This window comes from Malania oleifera, chromosome 2 (genome assembly GCF_029873635.1).
Source record: "Malania oleifera isolate guangnan ecotype guangnan chromosome 2, ASM2987363v1, whole genome shotgun sequence".
NCBI lineage: Eukaryota > Viridiplantae > Streptophyta > Magnoliopsida > Santalales > Ximeniaceae > Malania > Malania oleifera.
The window spans coordinates 99,303,532-99,320,431 of NC_080418.1; the positions used below are offsets into that span (position 1 = coordinate 99,303,532).

A 16,900-nucleotide genomic window follows, 5' to 3' on the forward strand; every position below is an offset into this window, starting at 1 on the left:
TTTTAATTAATTCCTTTTAAAATAAAGAAACAAATAAATGAATAAATGTATGAAATTAAAAGGAGATTAAAAAAAATCTGAGTGTGACTTACGAATGTATAATAAGACCACCAAAAGAGGGAATCTTGTGAAAAAAAACCTCCCTCAGAACCGATACAGGTGAGGTCTAAAAATACCCCATTGCCCTTTTTAAAATCACAGGGACGCCCCCACACAAAAATCAAGAAAATCATTAAAAATATCTTTTAAAAATATTCCCATACTTTTTTCAAAATTTTGTAGAAATTTTTCTAAGCACTTCTAATATTTTTTTCAAAAATTTCTGATATTTTTCAAAGATTTTTGCTCATTTTTTCTAAGTCAAAATAACTCAAAATATTTTTTTGTGACTTCCAAAATATTTTTCCAAAATTTCTCAATTTTTCCTTATTTTTTGTGATTTCTCTGCTATTTTCTATAATTTTTAAAAGTTAAAACTAGTTAAATAAATAAATAAATAATAGTGAACCGAGTCAACGAGTTCATTCAGAATGAGTCGGGTCAACTAGTTCATTTAAAATGAACCGGGTCAAACCAATGGATGCCACGTGTCCACCCACGGTGGTGACAAGTGGTCTCTCTTTTTTTTAGATTTTTTTAAATGGGGTGACGTATAACATCACCCTAGACACGTGTCGCCGTCTGGTTGCGCCAAACTTTTAAACGTGGCAAAGGTCTATCCGTCTAGAGAAAACACAGATCGAACAGCCTAGATTGGGCCATGTCACCCACAGAGATGCTTGGCCCAAGGCGCACCACGTATCACCATGCAGTGGTGACACATGGCCACCTACACCCTGATATAAAACCCCAATTTTTTTCATTTTTACCATTTTTTCAATCTCTCCTCTCTCTTCTCTCTCCAGCCCTCTCTCTTCTCTCTCGAATCTTCTCCCTCTTTCTCTGTGCTCTCTTCTCTCTCTTTCTTCTTCTGAATCCCCCTCCTCTCTGCTTTTCCATCCATATCGATTCTACTTTCCTGACCTCTAATCTATCATGCTCTTGGATCTACAATGGCTCTTTCTCTCTCAGCTATATCTGCGAGGATCTCTCTGCTCGTTTCTCACCTATTGCTCTCCTTCCTCTGATCTATTCTCTCATTTTTTTTTTCTTGATTCTCTGATTTGCATTTTTTGTCATCTATTGTTTTCTATGCTTCTTGCAGGTTGGATCTACACAAAGGGAAGGGACTCACAAACTACCTTCAGATCTGCTCCTGGACACCCAAGATAAGTATCTTTTCCTTCTGCTTTTCTTTACGCTTGGATCAAGTAGTCATTCGAATTATGTGTTCGATACTGGATCTGGGTTCTAAGTTCAAGTTGGGTCTGGTTCCAAGTGAGTCAACTCACCTTGAACTAGTGAGCAGGGTTCAGATGACTCGAGTGAGTCAACCCGCTTGGGTGAGTGCAGGGTTGACCCAAGGTGAGTTTACTCACCTGGTCTTGAGGGGCCTGGGTTAGATCTGTGAATGAGTGGATTCAGACCCACTATTGGGCCTGAGTTGGATGAGCTTTGGGAATGGGGCTTGGTGGGCTCAAGGTCTATTTGGGCCCTTTTTTATTTTAAAAAAGTGGGCCTTCTAGGTTCTTTTTAAGACTGGGCCTGTGGGCTATTTTAAAAAACGGGCTTTGGGTTATTTTAAAAACGGACTTTGGGCTATTTCAAAAACATGGGCTTGGGACTTTTAAAACATGGACTGGAGGGCTTTTCTTTCAAATTAGGCTTTGGGCTTTATAACCGTGAGCCTAGGGGACTTTTGCTCTTAAAAACTTATGGGCTGGACTTTGTTTTTGGGCTGGGCTGCAAGGGTTTTAAAAAACTGGGCTCATGGTTATTTTAGAATTGGGCTTACTAGCTATTTTAGAAACACAGCTTATGGGCTATTTTAAAATTGGGCTTCAACGGGGGAGGGGGGCTGATTTTAAAACATGGGCAGCAAGGCTTTCTTTAAAATTGGGCTTTTGGGCTTGGGTTAGCCGAGTAGGGCTATTGGGCTTCTGGGTTCTCAAAGTGGGGCTGTTGGGCTTGGGTTAGCAGAGTGGGTTTTCTACATGTATACCTGCATGGGAGATATCCTTCTGCGGACTGAGCACCTGTGATACATGATAACTATGGAAGGGTAAAGCCAAAAATAACCATACCAGATGTCTTCTACTCCTTCGAGTCTTCTTATCCCTGCGTTCTCCTCTGTCTGAGCTCTTGCATTTCCTCTCGGGTGGTCCTTTGGGTGTCTGTTTCCTCAGGTAGACAGGGATTCCTCCTGGTTGCAGGGGCACTGGGCTGTGCTGCCTTCTTCTATGAGAAGGGTAAGAAATTACCCTTCAGTTTTCTCTAGGGTTTTTACCCTCGAGACTTCACTAGTCTATCCCTCAACTCACAATGATGTCTCTCCGCTCTTTTTTCTTTCAGAGCTCTCTCTTTCTGCTCAATGTATTGGCGTCCTTCTCCGTCTGCGAACCCCCCTATTTATAGGGTTGGAGCCTTAGTTAAGATAGGTAGCTGTTTGGACTATCCTTTCCCAGTGCCTTCCTTTCATCCAATTCCTTGCACGTGCTTTCCTTCCTACAGCAAGCAATCCCCTTCTTCGTGCGATTTGGGCAAATTCTCTTTTTCTTATTGAGTCTTTGGCTGAAGATATGAGGAGATACATCCCATATTTTGAAATTTTCTCTAATTAATTTGCAGAATCACTCAAATTTTATTTCCTTTACTACTTGATATCCTTTATGTTTTTGGATGCAGGTACTAATGAAGATGCTTTGGCAATATCCTTGTGCACAGAATTTTTGTTACACCCCTCAGTATTTTTTGTATTTTTGGTGTTTCCCGGGATGCATTTCCCTGTACCCCTATATTTTTCTACCCCTAATGTATTTCCCTGCACCCCTGTATTTTGTTATTTGTACAAAAAGTGGGATGAACAAAAATGTTATTTAATAAAAAGGGCCCAGTTGCATATATGTAAAATAGGAGAATGAAATGTTATCAAAAAAAGGAACCCGGTTAAATTCAAGAACAATAAAAAAGTTATTAAAAAGGAACCCGAGTTAAAATTCAAGAATTATCAAAAGGGACCTAGTTGAAATTTAGGGAAAAAAATGAAATGAAAATGTTATCGAAAGGGACCCAGTTGAATGAAATAAAAATGAAAAAAAGTTATCACAAAGGAGCCCAGTTGTATTCCAGGTATTTGCACAAGAAGATGAAAAAATAAATTTTATTAAAAGGAGCCCGGTTAAAATTGGGTGTCTACACATATGTTAAACAAGAACACAACTGCATACAATAGAACATAATTTAGTCTCCAAGGTGTAAGAAAAACACAAAAATTAATTAATTAATTAATTAATTAAATTGAAAAAACTTAGGAGTACAAACATATGTGATTTAAAGAGAGAAAAAGTTGGGTTTATCTAAATGGAAGTTATTTAAAAAATGCTTACTAGATGTTCAGGAAAATAAACCAAAAAATGAATTTTTTAAATAAAAGTATAATTAACTAAATAAACCAACTTTAATTGAGTTTCTAAACCAAAATAAAAGGAAAATAGAGGGGAAAATGCAAAAAACAAGGACTCAAAAACCTGTTTTAGTCATTCACAGCCAGTCTGCCACTAATAACAGCCTGCAACGGCCTGTAATGGTCCATAACAGCCATTATGGTTGTGAATCGGAACACCTTTAAGATATCCCCCCGTAATGGTCTCAGAAGCCCCTAATATTATTACGTAATGTTCGTAACAGCCATTAAACACCAACTTTTAGAACTATGGATAGCTCTCTCCTTTAGGAGAGGCAGAAGAAAGCATTTGATTTGTGTGTAGTAGTGTGATATCCTCATTATTGCTTTGAGTTCCACCAATTGCTTATTAATGGCACAGTGGCATTATGGCATCCTCCCCGTCACAAGGATATATTATTCAACAATCAAAACAGAAGTTGCAAAATAAGATATGATGAAGGAAATGAAGTATATAAAGGCCAAGTGTCGTGGAGGCATCAAACCTGAAGATCTTCTATTATTTCGCCAATCTCATATTCCTCAATGATACTCTTAAGCACTGCCTCATGCTCTTCTTTTGATTGGAATTGCATGAAGACTTTGAATTGCTGATATATTTCCCTCCCATCAAGTGAGAGGTTCTTCTCAAAAGGGTCTGGATAAAGTAAATTTCTTTCTAGTATGAAATCCTTCCTGCGTTTCCTCTCATCCAGCCTGCCAGCATGTCCCAAAGGCATTAGAATCATTGATAAAATTAAATAAAATGAACATTAAAATGCAGATGCATAAAAATCAGAAAGTGCACAACGTTCCCACCAAAATGAGATTTGGGGAGGTTAGGATTGATGCAGTCATACTCATAAACCCAGCAGGTAGACAGGCTATTTACAACCCTGACATGATATCACAAAGAAGCAATCTTACAGATGCATCAAGGCCTGCCCTCGACCTCGCAATAAAACATTTCATGCTTTTCTTGGAAGTCAATCATAATAACAGTATTCACTCAATAGCATGGTATAAAATTTCTATTTTTTTTTACGACACAGATTGAAAAGCAAACTCAAAGTTGCCAAATCTGTTGGAAATCCTTTAGGAATTAATGCAAATTCCAAGCATGTTATCATTGCAACTTCTAGATGGCATCTTGACCACAAATAATCAATGGTGATTGCTCTCTAATAACTAAGCCATAGACTGAAAGCAAAGTTGTCAAACTCTCATTGATTCGCTAAGTAAGGCTTCCTACAGGTTTATGGGAAATGATCAATACATATCTATTAAAGTATATGGATGAGTAAGAAAGCAAAACAAGTGATTATAGTGCAGACTCTATTGTAGTAGATAAGCAGCATAATAGATAACAGATTATCATCCTTGTTTATGCATAAAATGTTGACCGATAAACAAGTTCACATTACAATTTATAAACAAGTATTCATGAAAGTATATGGGTGAAGAAAAAAGATAAAGTCATAGTATACAGTCTGATGTAGATATCAATTTACGAATTCATGATCATAATATATGATAATAATTTTACATAAATTTCAAGAATTTTTTTCCACTGGAACTGTTACTATGAATATTTCTTGTATCATTAGCTTGTGCTCTAGGCCCAGACAAAGCGATCTAGGCCCCCAAAAAAAACAGATTCAAGAATTATCATATTTTCTTTTTCTAAAACCTATCTGCCAGGATGGTGTACTGGTTAGAGGCCTTGGTTTGTTTCTATAGGTTTTGACCCGTCATGAATTCTTGGAGAAGAATTGCTTATAAATTTCAGAGAGTATTACAGGATATGTTTTTTCAAATTTTGAACCCTAGAGAGCACATATTTCATATCACTGAGCTATTCTGGTTACTTATTTTTGTGATATTTTATGATACTTTAGGTGAATAAAAGTATTTCAGTCGTTTCAACTTTTGAGAGTTCACTTGCAGTGCCTTGGAAGTTAATGACAGAATGGCTCTCAGGCATTTTAATTTCCTCAAAGTTTTCTTTGAGTTACAAATCTAAAAATGTACATTTTAGTTTTTAAGCATAGAATTTTGACCAATTATCAATCTTGAGTCGTTCATTATGTCAAAATTTCATGCATACTATTACACAGGTACTCATTTAAGTACATAGTGGGGAAAAAATGTGATAGTATACCTTTTCAAGTAGATACGCAACACTCGCAGTTTCAGTTCACGCTCAGCATCAGTGTCCGTGTCTTTGAATTCCATGTCTGCCAGTAGCTGCTCAGCCTCATTGTCATATTCAATCTCAAACTCTTGTCTCTTGGGATTATAGCCACTAAACTCTGTCAAAGAAGGCCCCTCATCTCCTGAAGTCCTAGGCTTCTTCTCTCCTATGCTCCTGTCTGCTTGTGAGTCCGCTGACAATGCAGCGCAAACATTATTCAGCATTTTAGTTACTAAAATAGAATATTTACGGTTTCTTTCTCAACTCAAAACATAGCAAATTGCTTGATTTTTTTTAAGGTAAATACCAAGTATCAGAACAACCCTTAGGGAAGAAAACTCTTTAAAAATCAGCATCATGCTTCACATGGTTGCTTTGTGCACTTAAGAGGTCCCTTTTGACAAGTCATAGCAAGGATTCACTTTTGACATTGGCATACTATTTCAATCATAACTAGGGGTGTAAGTGAATCAAGCTTACTTGCAAGCTACTCAAACTCGACTCGTCCCCTAACTCAACTAGACTCGACTTGATTCTACTCGAATTTGAGTCGACTTCGAGCTACTCAAGTATTTGAACAAGTCGAGTTCAAGCTCAATAATAGTACTCGAGTTGAGTTTCAAGCCTAATTGAGACTTTAATATTAATTTATAATCAAGTCGAGCTTAATTGAGTCGACCTCAAGTTGTATAAACTTCTAGTTGAGTCAAGTTTGAGTTTAACAATTATGAAATCGATCAAGTTCGATTCAAGTTTCGAGCTCAACATTTTTTAGTCGAGTTGAGTTCAAGTATTTTACTGTGCTGAGGTGGAAATTCCATCATGGAATCTAAAATACTGGAAAGAGAGCAGAACCAGACGACAGCTGGTTTCCACATAGTATTCCAAAATAAAAGCCAAGCACATCATATTCAAACCATTGCCATACAAATAACTGCCACTCAAAAAAAATATCATGATAATTTAGTCACGTCCAATCCAACTGGTAACATAAATAGAGAGAGAGAGAGAGAGAGAGAGAGAGATAATTAGGTGGGCTGAGTGAGCTTGCTACCCAACACCTGGTACACTCAAGAACAGGATGCATTAGGTTTCAATCAGCTAAAGCAAATAGTTTACTTCCCATTTGATTCGGTAACCACAATTAAGTGCAGTAAATATCCAGAAGATGCACAAAAAAAATACAAGACCCCTACCTTCCACTTTAACACCATCATAATCATCTCTAATTTGGTTCACATTAGATGCTTTCTTAACTGCACTAGCAGATGTGTTACCACTGCTGGAACCCATGCCAAAACTTACAACTGATATAAAAGGAGAAAATTTTTATCCACCCATTAATTCTATCATAAAAATATTCCTACAGAGTTCACTGAAAAAGAATACCAAACAATATATATGAGACAAGATAATTAATTGCCATACCAGCAGTTGTGCTAGATGAGGATCGACCTGCTGGACCTTCAACCCTGATCAATCACATCCAACGAATTAGGAGGATCAAAATGCGGAACAAAATATAGGAAAAATGACAATGGCCATGCCATGAAGATTGCTGTACTTTTCCTTTGCAGATAATGGAGACTCTTCTTTCAAAGTAAGTTCCCCATGCATAGGAAATCCTGAAGCAACAAAAATCATGCAAGAACCATCAACCTCTTTGCATGGCATGAATGCACACTGCTGAAAACAAAGAGATCACATCAATGAATTCAAAAGTATGCATGCATACATGCAAAACAGGAGTGAGCAGTAATCATTAGAATTTTCAAAGCAAAACTAAGCTACTAAAATCTAAGAATGATAGAAAGAAACATAGCACTGGTTGTTCCTCCATCTGCCATCCCTAAAAAAAATTAAGATATCAGTCATAAGAATGTGCAACAACAATCCACAGATATTTTAGTTGGTTTAGCTCCATCCGTTATTGCCTAAAGAAAAGGAAGAAGATATCCTTCATACAAATGTGCAACAACTGCGATTCACAAATTTTTTTAGCTGGATCAGATCTAAACTGCGATGCATGGTTGCATACAATCCCTCATATGGTGAACCGTACGCCAACCAGTCAATTTTCACTCAGTTAGTGATATAAGACAAAATATTTGAAAAGAAGTATAAGAAAAATACTATGGATAGAGAATGGAGAAAAAGGGAATAAGGGGAGAGGAATAGAACCTTTGGTGAACACAGCAGAAGAATAGAGGAGAAGATGCAAAGAAGGGAGAAGAACTGGGAATCAAGATCTGCACTTTTATTAATCAATCCAACCTACCCCGGAATAACGTTAGAGGTGTGATTATATGGGCAAACACAATCAAAATAGCCATTAAACCAGAACATAAATCAAATCACATCCCTTATTCTCTAATTTCCTGAGGTGAATTAGTAACAATCAATCATAGGTAATGAATGTTAAAATAATAATATACTATATATATTACATGGTCATATACTAATATATTATTCTACTATTATATATAATCTATCAGTACGTTGGAGATATGGTAATCTTATCATTTAACATGAAAATAATAAATAATCATATATAGAATTATATTATATTCAAAAAAGTGAAAAACACAATAAAATATTTCGATATTACAATATTGGAATAAAATAATATTAAATAGCATTGAAGTAAATTACATTATCATACTTTTATCAAAACATTACTATAATATGATATAACTATATAAAGATACTATTAGATCACAATATTATTTTCTGTTTTCAATAACTATATAAGGGCGGGCCCTGAATCAACGGTAAGGTTTCTCCTCTGTGACCTATTGAATCACGGGTTCAAGTCCAAGAAAACAGCCTCTCTGCACAGAAAACAGGGGTAAGGCTGCATACATTGTGACGACCCTCCCCCTATCCTCATAAAGCAAGAAGCATTGTGGCTCGAAATAATATAATAATATACTATTATAATATTATGATAGCCTATGTATTATTCTGTTATATAGTAAAACATGTTATTACATTTTTACAAATAAAATGGTGTAAACTATATTATAATAGTATTAAATATTACAATAAAACATTATATTTTTTATAATAGATTATAATATGAGATTGTCATATTATTATATTAAAAATCTCAAGTAGAAGTTAAACCTCCTAGGTATGATAGGCCATAAGCATCTCCCAACTAAAAAATTTGTTAGTAAGAGGTTTTGACAAATACTTAATGAGTTAAAAGAACCTTTTTTGTAATTGATCAAACAACCACTTATATAAATATTTGTTATATGTGATATATAATTGATTTTTACAAGTGTTACAAGTGAAGGGTTGCTTCATCAAATAGAAACTCCAAAAACAAAGGTATGACAACATAAGAAACCATTAACAAACTAACCTTTCTTTGCTTCACAATGCTCTTTAGTCATAGCAAGGAGCTCCTCTCTATTCTTTCCCATGACATGAGACATGTCCTAGGAGAACATATTATTAGGAATATTATAACCATTATTAGTTGCAACTGAGGCTTTTGAGAAAAGAACTGCAAATAACTTTTAAAAAAGAAAAAAAAAATCATACAGGAAGAGGAAAGCATGGGGAGTTCATATATATAGCATTATAGTGGCCAAGACATTCTGATCTACTCTTCGTTCCAACATGCTCTGCAACTTCAGTCCAATTCCCTAGCCCATACATTTCAATTCCCTACAAACAGAAACTTGTCTATATTTAGAAGATAAAGGCAAATACATATTCTTTAAATGTCACATGCAATGTTTTACTTTTTGATAGAAAAAGAACAAATTTTATTGAAGATGAGAGAATATTCATATAAGAAATCCTCCTTATAAGTGATGATAATTGCAAGGGAAAAAATCAGTAAGCACATCACTCTAAAGATTTGAAAAAGACAAAGCTTTAAAACAACCAGCTGCAGAAGCCAACAATAATGACCACATACCATGCCCTATCCCAAAGCATGGAGCAAGTCATCCTCTTCATTGTCTAAATACAAGCAACCCCCCCCCCCCCCCCCAAAAAAAAAAAAAACCAAATACCCCACAAGACAGCAAAAAACCCACATCTCCACAAAGCTGAACCAACTCAACTCTTCCAAAACCTTTAAATGCAATAGTTAACAATCCTCCACCAACTCCATACAAACCTAACTCTCCAAATAATTGAAACAGCTTGTTCCAGACCCTCCAAGAAAATGAACAATGAGGGGACAGGTGAGAAGCAGATTCTTAATTGATGAAACATAATGGACAAGCACCCAGATATAAAGCCTTAAAAGGCCTCTTACTCAGAAACAGATTGTTTGTGTTCACTCAAATAAGAACAACTAACCAAGTAAAAGCCCGAATCTTAGAGGAGACTTTGGCCTTCCAAATGGTAGAATGAAGATTGATATTCATGGCTCAAAGTATTAAAAAATAAAAAAATAAATAAACGAGTACCCCCTCAACAGTCCCTACAGGGGGAAGGACTACTTCCTTCCACCAAGCATAACAAAGAAGACAGCTCACTTCATAGGTCTATAAATATGAGTAAAGGAAGTGCAAAGCACAGGATCAACCATCCAAGTGTCTTCCTAAAACCAAATGCCATTCCTATTACCTATAATAAATTTGGTGTATGGGATAAAGGGAGGATAGATCAGCAAATTACACTTCCAAGAGCTCTCAAGAGAACATCTTAGCCACATATTAGCAGCCCACTCATTACACTGCATGCTAAATTTACTTTTAATAACTTTGTGCCAAAGGAGGTTTCTCTAGGGAAAAATGCCAAAGCCATTACCTATTAAAGCAATGTTTTAGAAGCCCATTCCAAGACCTGAATCCCCGTCCTTAAATCAACAATATCCAAACTAACCAAACAACACTCATTCTCCCCCAACCCAAACCAAAAAAATCCCCCTTGACTTCCCAATATTTCCACCTAACCCCACGCAAATTTTAAAAATAGAAATGAAATAAAGAGGGATATAGGATACTAGAAAGTCAAGCCTGAATAAAGGTAATCCTCCAACCTTGGTAGCATAAAGTTCCCTTCCAACCATCTAATCACTTGGACACCTTCTCTGCTACAAAAACCCAAAAGCAAACCAACCAAGAATACCACCCAAAGGTACTTCTAGATGAGTCAAATGGCCAATGATACTTGATACCACACCCATCTATAGAAGAAAACTCCACAGATCTAGAATCATTGAAGTTAATACAAGCTAAACCACTCTTCCCAAATTATTTTAAACTAGGAAGCCTCTAAAACAATTGTTAAATAGTAAGCACATTAAGAAAAGACTCCTTATGAACCTCTAATACAAAAATTGCGGCATCCACAAATGGAAGGTGAGACACCACAACACCCTATACTCCTACTCCCCACCGCAATCCCTCCTCTCACAAGCCCTCTATCTACAACCCTATGAACCAATCTACTCAAGATATCCATCACAAAAGCAAACAAAAAAGGAGAAAATAGATGCCCTTGTGATGCAGGGGCAGCATCAAAGTTCTGCAGCCATGGGAGAATTTATAAGAAATAGAAGAGAGGAAGGAAAGGGAAGGGAGGAGAGAGGAGATACCAGGGGGGGAACTCATGTTCAGTTAACAATTCAAATTCATCAACAACTCCTACAGCATGGCTTTCACACACTATTTTTAAGAAGCCTCTCTACATGAAATTACACATAAACCCCTAAAACTACATTACATTACAAACACAACCCTACTTTACACAAATATTACAAACAACCCCCAGATACACATAATCCTAGACTCATTAATACTAAACAGACATAACAAACTACTAACTAAACCCAACAATTTCTTAACCCTACTCTTCTTAATTATTCTCCAGCAAGGATCTACCCAAGGTCTTGCTTCTTGTCCTACATCAACTCTCTCCCAGTTAGAAAATAGTTGGCTTCGAATTTTGAAATATTGGAGGATCAAAATGAAGAAGCAAACTTGCAATTTTTGAAAGCCAATGCTTGAATGAGGCAAGAAACCACATTCCATTAGCAGCACCATAGACTTGACTTGAGAATTAGCTTCAATGAACTCATCAGAAATAACAAACTCAACAATAGGAATGTCTGAATGACTTTGGATGTATTCAGACACTTGCATTTCCTTGCTCATAGTGTTTTCAAGTTGAGTAACTATGGCTGATTCTTTGTGTCGATTGATTGGTAAAGCAGGCTTCAAGATGACTTTCTTCCCATTACAATGACAGACATACGTGTTCTCATGTCCTTGAGTCACAACCAAATCATCCAACCAAGGAGTACATGGCCAATCTTGATAGGTCGGATATCACACCAAACATTAGCCAATATTCACCCATTTGGATAGGAACAAAACATATTTCACAAACATGTATAGTAGAGTTATTAACACAAGATATCACATAAGGCTCTGGGTGCGGTTAAGGTTGGAGCTGCATTTGAGTGACTCCATTTACGGAAACCACATTCATTGGACATCTTCCATCAATAATGATTTTGCAAACCTTTTCTCCACATTTGAGAAAGGTGTTGAAAAGCTTGAAATCGTTCCCAAAGTTTGGCAAATGGCATTCCTTTTTTCCTATAATTTGTCACCATGTTGCTGAATTTATGCATATAAATGCTGCAGCAAAATATTGCAACCTTTTAACACAATTTCCCACAAGCCTTACTCCCAATTTCTCAAAAACAATTTTAATTCACTTTGGTATTGATTGTCCTACCGAAATGAAACAAATTAACGAAGAAAAATCACAAATTACAGCAACAAAACCTGAATTTTGATGTTGGCAGCGGCAATTTCAGGGTATCGTGCCAAAATTATTGTGCTTGGTTGCAATATATTGTGTCCACAATCAAATATCTCCTTGCAGATCAAAATATCGTGCAGAAAGCCCAAAATCTCGCGATTGAAGCAATTTCTCGCAAAATTGGAAACAGGAGAAGACTCGGGCAGAGTCCCACCTGTGTATCGCCAGCGCATAGGGCGTGTGCATTGCCGGTGGCAAGACTCCAGCGCTGAAACTTCAGTTGAGTGTAGATCTGGTGATGGGGATTACAATTGTTGTGGTGGTGTGATGAAAAAAGTACAGGAGGTTGGGACTTTCAAAGGGCCAATGGCTGGAGAAGTTTTGGCCAGTGCGTGGTGCCACACAACTAGAACCCACCTAAGTAAACTAACATGCCCATTTTTTCTCCCCATGAAATTGCTTCCCCCTAGAAGCCACCAAAGATAACCCATATGCATCATATAACTAATGCCACAAAAGGATCTCCGAGCAAGGCTTGCAAGAGCACAAAGTCATTTAACTTCCAACAAAACCAATGAGGAAAAGAAACCCACAAGACTTTTGATTTTGAAAATGGAGCATCTCATATAATAAGAATTACCCCCGGCCACCCTTGAGAGGAAAGAGCCTCCCACCCCTTACACCTATCCTCTCATAAACTTCGGACCAACCCCACCCCCTGGAAGAAGAAAACGAACAAAAAACAAATATACACTTTCCAGTTTAGTTTCTTGAAGTAAAAAATATCTTAGCGCTTCTATTCAAGATTTTCTAATAAGGCCCCTTTTCTCACATTCCCTAAAACCCTCACATTCCAACTAATGATCCTCATAACTCAACCAATTTAACCCCCATTGCCTCACTCCGTTCCCCCTCCATAATTTACAAAAGTAGCTAATTTATTTGACTCATTTTGCACCCTCTTTTTTTTCCCTCTCATAAGTCTTGGAGAGTATCAAACACCTTCAAATCTTCCCCTAAAGGACTCAGTAGCTTAATTCCCATCCCTTCAAGGAGGTTTCATGGATCTTTGTTGTTTCTCTATCCCCACCCCCGACAGAAAAAAAAGAAAAACAAAAACAAAAACAAAAACAAAAACAAAACAAAACATTGAATCAATAGCATAGTTTTGAAAACCGGACTGGACTAGCCGGTCTAGCTGGTCAACTCACCAGTCCGAGTGAAGGGCAAAAACCAAAATTTTGGGAAACCAGTGTCAGCTTGGTCAGGCTCAAATGACATGGTCCAACCTGGGCAAACTCCGCAAGTCGACTAGGTTGACCTAGTTTTCACATGCATCTAAAATGTTCCAAATATGTAATAGATATAGAATTTATCAAATTTCAAAAATCTCTACCCTAAATCATGTATTAAACTTGAAAATATTAAAAAAAAAAATAACTACAAATATGAAGAAAAAAAAATCCAAATGCTTTCATACTTGGTTATAAAAAGTGAAAAAGCAAAAACAAAATTTGTAATAAATAAATTTAAAAAATTAAATTAACATTTAATTTTTCTTAACTTTGAAACATACTAGAACAAATTTTATTTTTAGGGTATTTAATATAGAAAGAAAAATATAATAGAAGATAAATTTCCTACTTATTTTCTTTCATGTTCTTTTTTAAATAAAATTCTTGATCCAAACAAAATGTAAATAAATCATAACTAAACAAAACTTTACATAATTATTATTTAATATTTATTAATTAAACAAAAAATTTTACCCATTTAAGTAAATTTAATATATTAATATGCTCTCATTACTATTTAATATTTATTTAAATTTAAATGATATAATAATTATCAACATCAAAATCACCATTAAGCCATATTTGACACACGCATATATACATAAATACATACATACATATATATATATATATATATATATGTATATATATATATAATACATAATATCACTGGTTCGACCACCGATTCGACTTGCCAATTTGACCAGCCGAACTGACCTGATGGCTTCACCAGGTTGTCACTGGCCCGAGTTTTAAAACCATGATTAATACCAATAACCCTTCCCTCAGTAGAATTTTCCTTCTGGAACAAAAAAAATTAAAATTATCAATACTATTTAACAATATGGGAGTGGGTAGTATACCTTTTTATTAGCATTGGAGTCCCCTCAATCCTCCAAGAAAAGCTCACTTCCAGCATCAACCATTTCTTTATGGAGCAGACTCATTGAGGATTTTAACAGGACAACACTCACTTGAAGGAGCATAATGCCTAAGACCCCCTAAAAAAATTAGAGGTTGTATGGTGTCATTTTTACTCTGTCTTCAGTTTCTGTTGCTCTTCAGGGATAAAACAAGTTACGACAATGCATGCACATTTGTTTCGTTTGCTAAATTTATGTTTTTGTAGTAAACTTTCACAAGAACTCAAAACCAACATTTACGGTATTTTATTGTTGTGGCAACTTGTTGCTATTGTACTTCTCAAAAAAAAATGACTTGTGAATTAAATCATTCATTCAAATACATAATTTTAATTAAAATAAAAAATAAAACGACCATGAGTTCAATTACATTTTTAATTTTTTTTTAATTTTGGAAATATTAATCAAACAAGTTGCTAGTTTCAACTTCTAGTTTTTGTTTCTGGTTTTCTTTTTCATAATGAGATTGATACCAAAAGACCCTTTAAATTTCCTACTTGGTTTTCTATGTTCTTAAAATGGCTAACACTAACCTGTTATCCATAGCACCTCCCCGGTCCCACACATCAAGCTGCCCTAATAATGGACGTTCACTAAGTCTTTTGGGAAATAGAAGGAACTTCACACCATGACTGAGATGATGACTGCATATAAATTCTTCATCTATTCATTGTCCTGCCAACAACTCGTCCAAGAATAATCCTTTTTAAGAAACACAATGCTCCATATTGTCAACAGACTCGCATAAGCTCTCCAAGTCAAATGCAATGATATGTTGGCTAAAATGATTCTTATTAACAGAGAATTTAAATGGAGTCCAATTAGATTAAGAACAATCAGCTTGGATTAACCTGTAGGAATACCTCTAGAAGTAATATTTCTTCATCTGCATTCCAATCAGGACATATAAGTGGGAGTGACAGGTTGTCCTGCAGGAAAAAAAGGGGGTGGGTAGGGGGGGGAGAATAATTAAGTACATATATAAAATATGCAAGCAGTTTCAGAGTATATTATATTTTTGGATTAATCTCCAAATAGAATTAAAAGTTATATCAATAAGATCCACAAATGAGAATGGAAAAATATAAAAATGCGGTTATTTTATAATGCATCATTAGGTACATATTAACCCCCATCTTAACAATCTTCCAAGTAAAAATTTGCTATTTGCCTAATTCAATTCAATTCAACAGCTAGCTCCTGTTTGGATGCATGAATGCATTTCACAATTCAAGTAAATTCAGGGCCTTATTTACTATTAGTATAGGCCACCATGAATTCACTTTCAGCCCCAAGCTGTATTCTTTTGGTCCTCCCTTGTCCCTGCAACACACCATCATCGAAACCACAATACTCCATTTTACAGAATTTTTTATTTTTTATAACACATAGATCAGCCATTTCAACCAGATCTAACACCAACAGGCAAGATCAAAAGAGTCATCAGGTGTGCCATAGCCCCCACAATGCATGCAGTGTGTGTGTTTAGGAATTGCACCCAGTCAAATTGCTTACATGGGTTCAAAGTCCAATTAATAAATTATAAGACTTCTTTCAGAATTCAAAAATATAAATGAATTAGATGTGTGAATTTCTCCAACAGATAGCATAGCACTTGATACTCAAACCTGAGAGTTACATAATTGTTATGCATGCAGCATGCTAACATTGAAATTTTTTTAGTTAAAAGGAATTGGCAGCCTTGCATATAAGTTTGTTGAGACAAGAAAAGATATTGCTTATTGATTAATTAATTACTTACACAATTAGCACTGATTTTAAGATTTACTACCCTACCATGTGTAGGATACTTTCTTTAATGAAACTTGTGAAAAATTGGTTGTGCGGTTCTATAGGAAACAGGATATGGGTGGCTAAATGATTGTTTGGTCACTTTTATTGAGAGAGATATGTTCAGGAGCACTGCAAATGAATTGATTGTGGAGCAGCTCTAAAACATGGAAACTGTGAAGGCCTGAAGGGTGATTTTAAGATGTATCTTTCTTGGAATTAATGCAGTGATAGGTCCACTTTTTTTTTTAGTTAATGCTCAAATGATAAATGATATTTCTAGGTTGATAATATTATAGCATGGTTTTAAAACCAGAGCCAATTCATTAAAACTACTTAGTTGGTCGGACCAGCCAAACTTGTGGGTGAATCTGGTGGTATACATGTGTGTGCGTGTGTGCACAAGTTTTAGTGC

General features: G+C 35.8%; 1 protein-coding gene across 9 annotated transcripts in view; it reads right to left on the reverse strand.

Annotated features, from left to right (window-relative positions):
• Window positions 1-16,900, reverse strand: part of LOC131149261 (transcriptional adapter ADA2-like) — a 43,337-nt gene that overhangs the window by 19,892 nt on the left and 6,545 nt on the right. For 4 of the 9 annotated variants that reach the window (XM_058099558.1, XM_058099556.1, XM_058099557.1 and 1 more), the window contains exons 5-12: window positions 15,558-15,623; window positions 9,288-9,413; window positions 9,106-9,181; window positions 7,300-7,360; window positions 7,164-7,207; window positions 6,932-7,042; window positions 5,703-5,928; window positions 4,048-4,258 (exon numbers count right to left, since the gene is read on the reverse strand). In XM_058099558.1, coding sequence (XP_057955541.1) covers window positions 4,048-4,258; window positions 5,703-5,928; window positions 6,932-7,042; window positions 7,164-7,207; window positions 7,300-7,360; window positions 9,106-9,181; window positions 9,288-9,413; window positions 15,558-15,623 — 921 coding nt within the window. The remainder of the gene's footprint in view (window positions 1-4,047; window positions 4,259-5,702; window positions 5,929-6,931; window positions 7,043-7,163; window positions 7,208-7,299; window positions 7,361-9,105; window positions 9,182-9,287; window positions 9,414-15,557; window positions 15,624-16,900) is intronic. The other 5 variants (XM_058099560.1, XM_058099561.1, XM_058099559.1 and 2 more) reach the window with 2 other exon arrangements.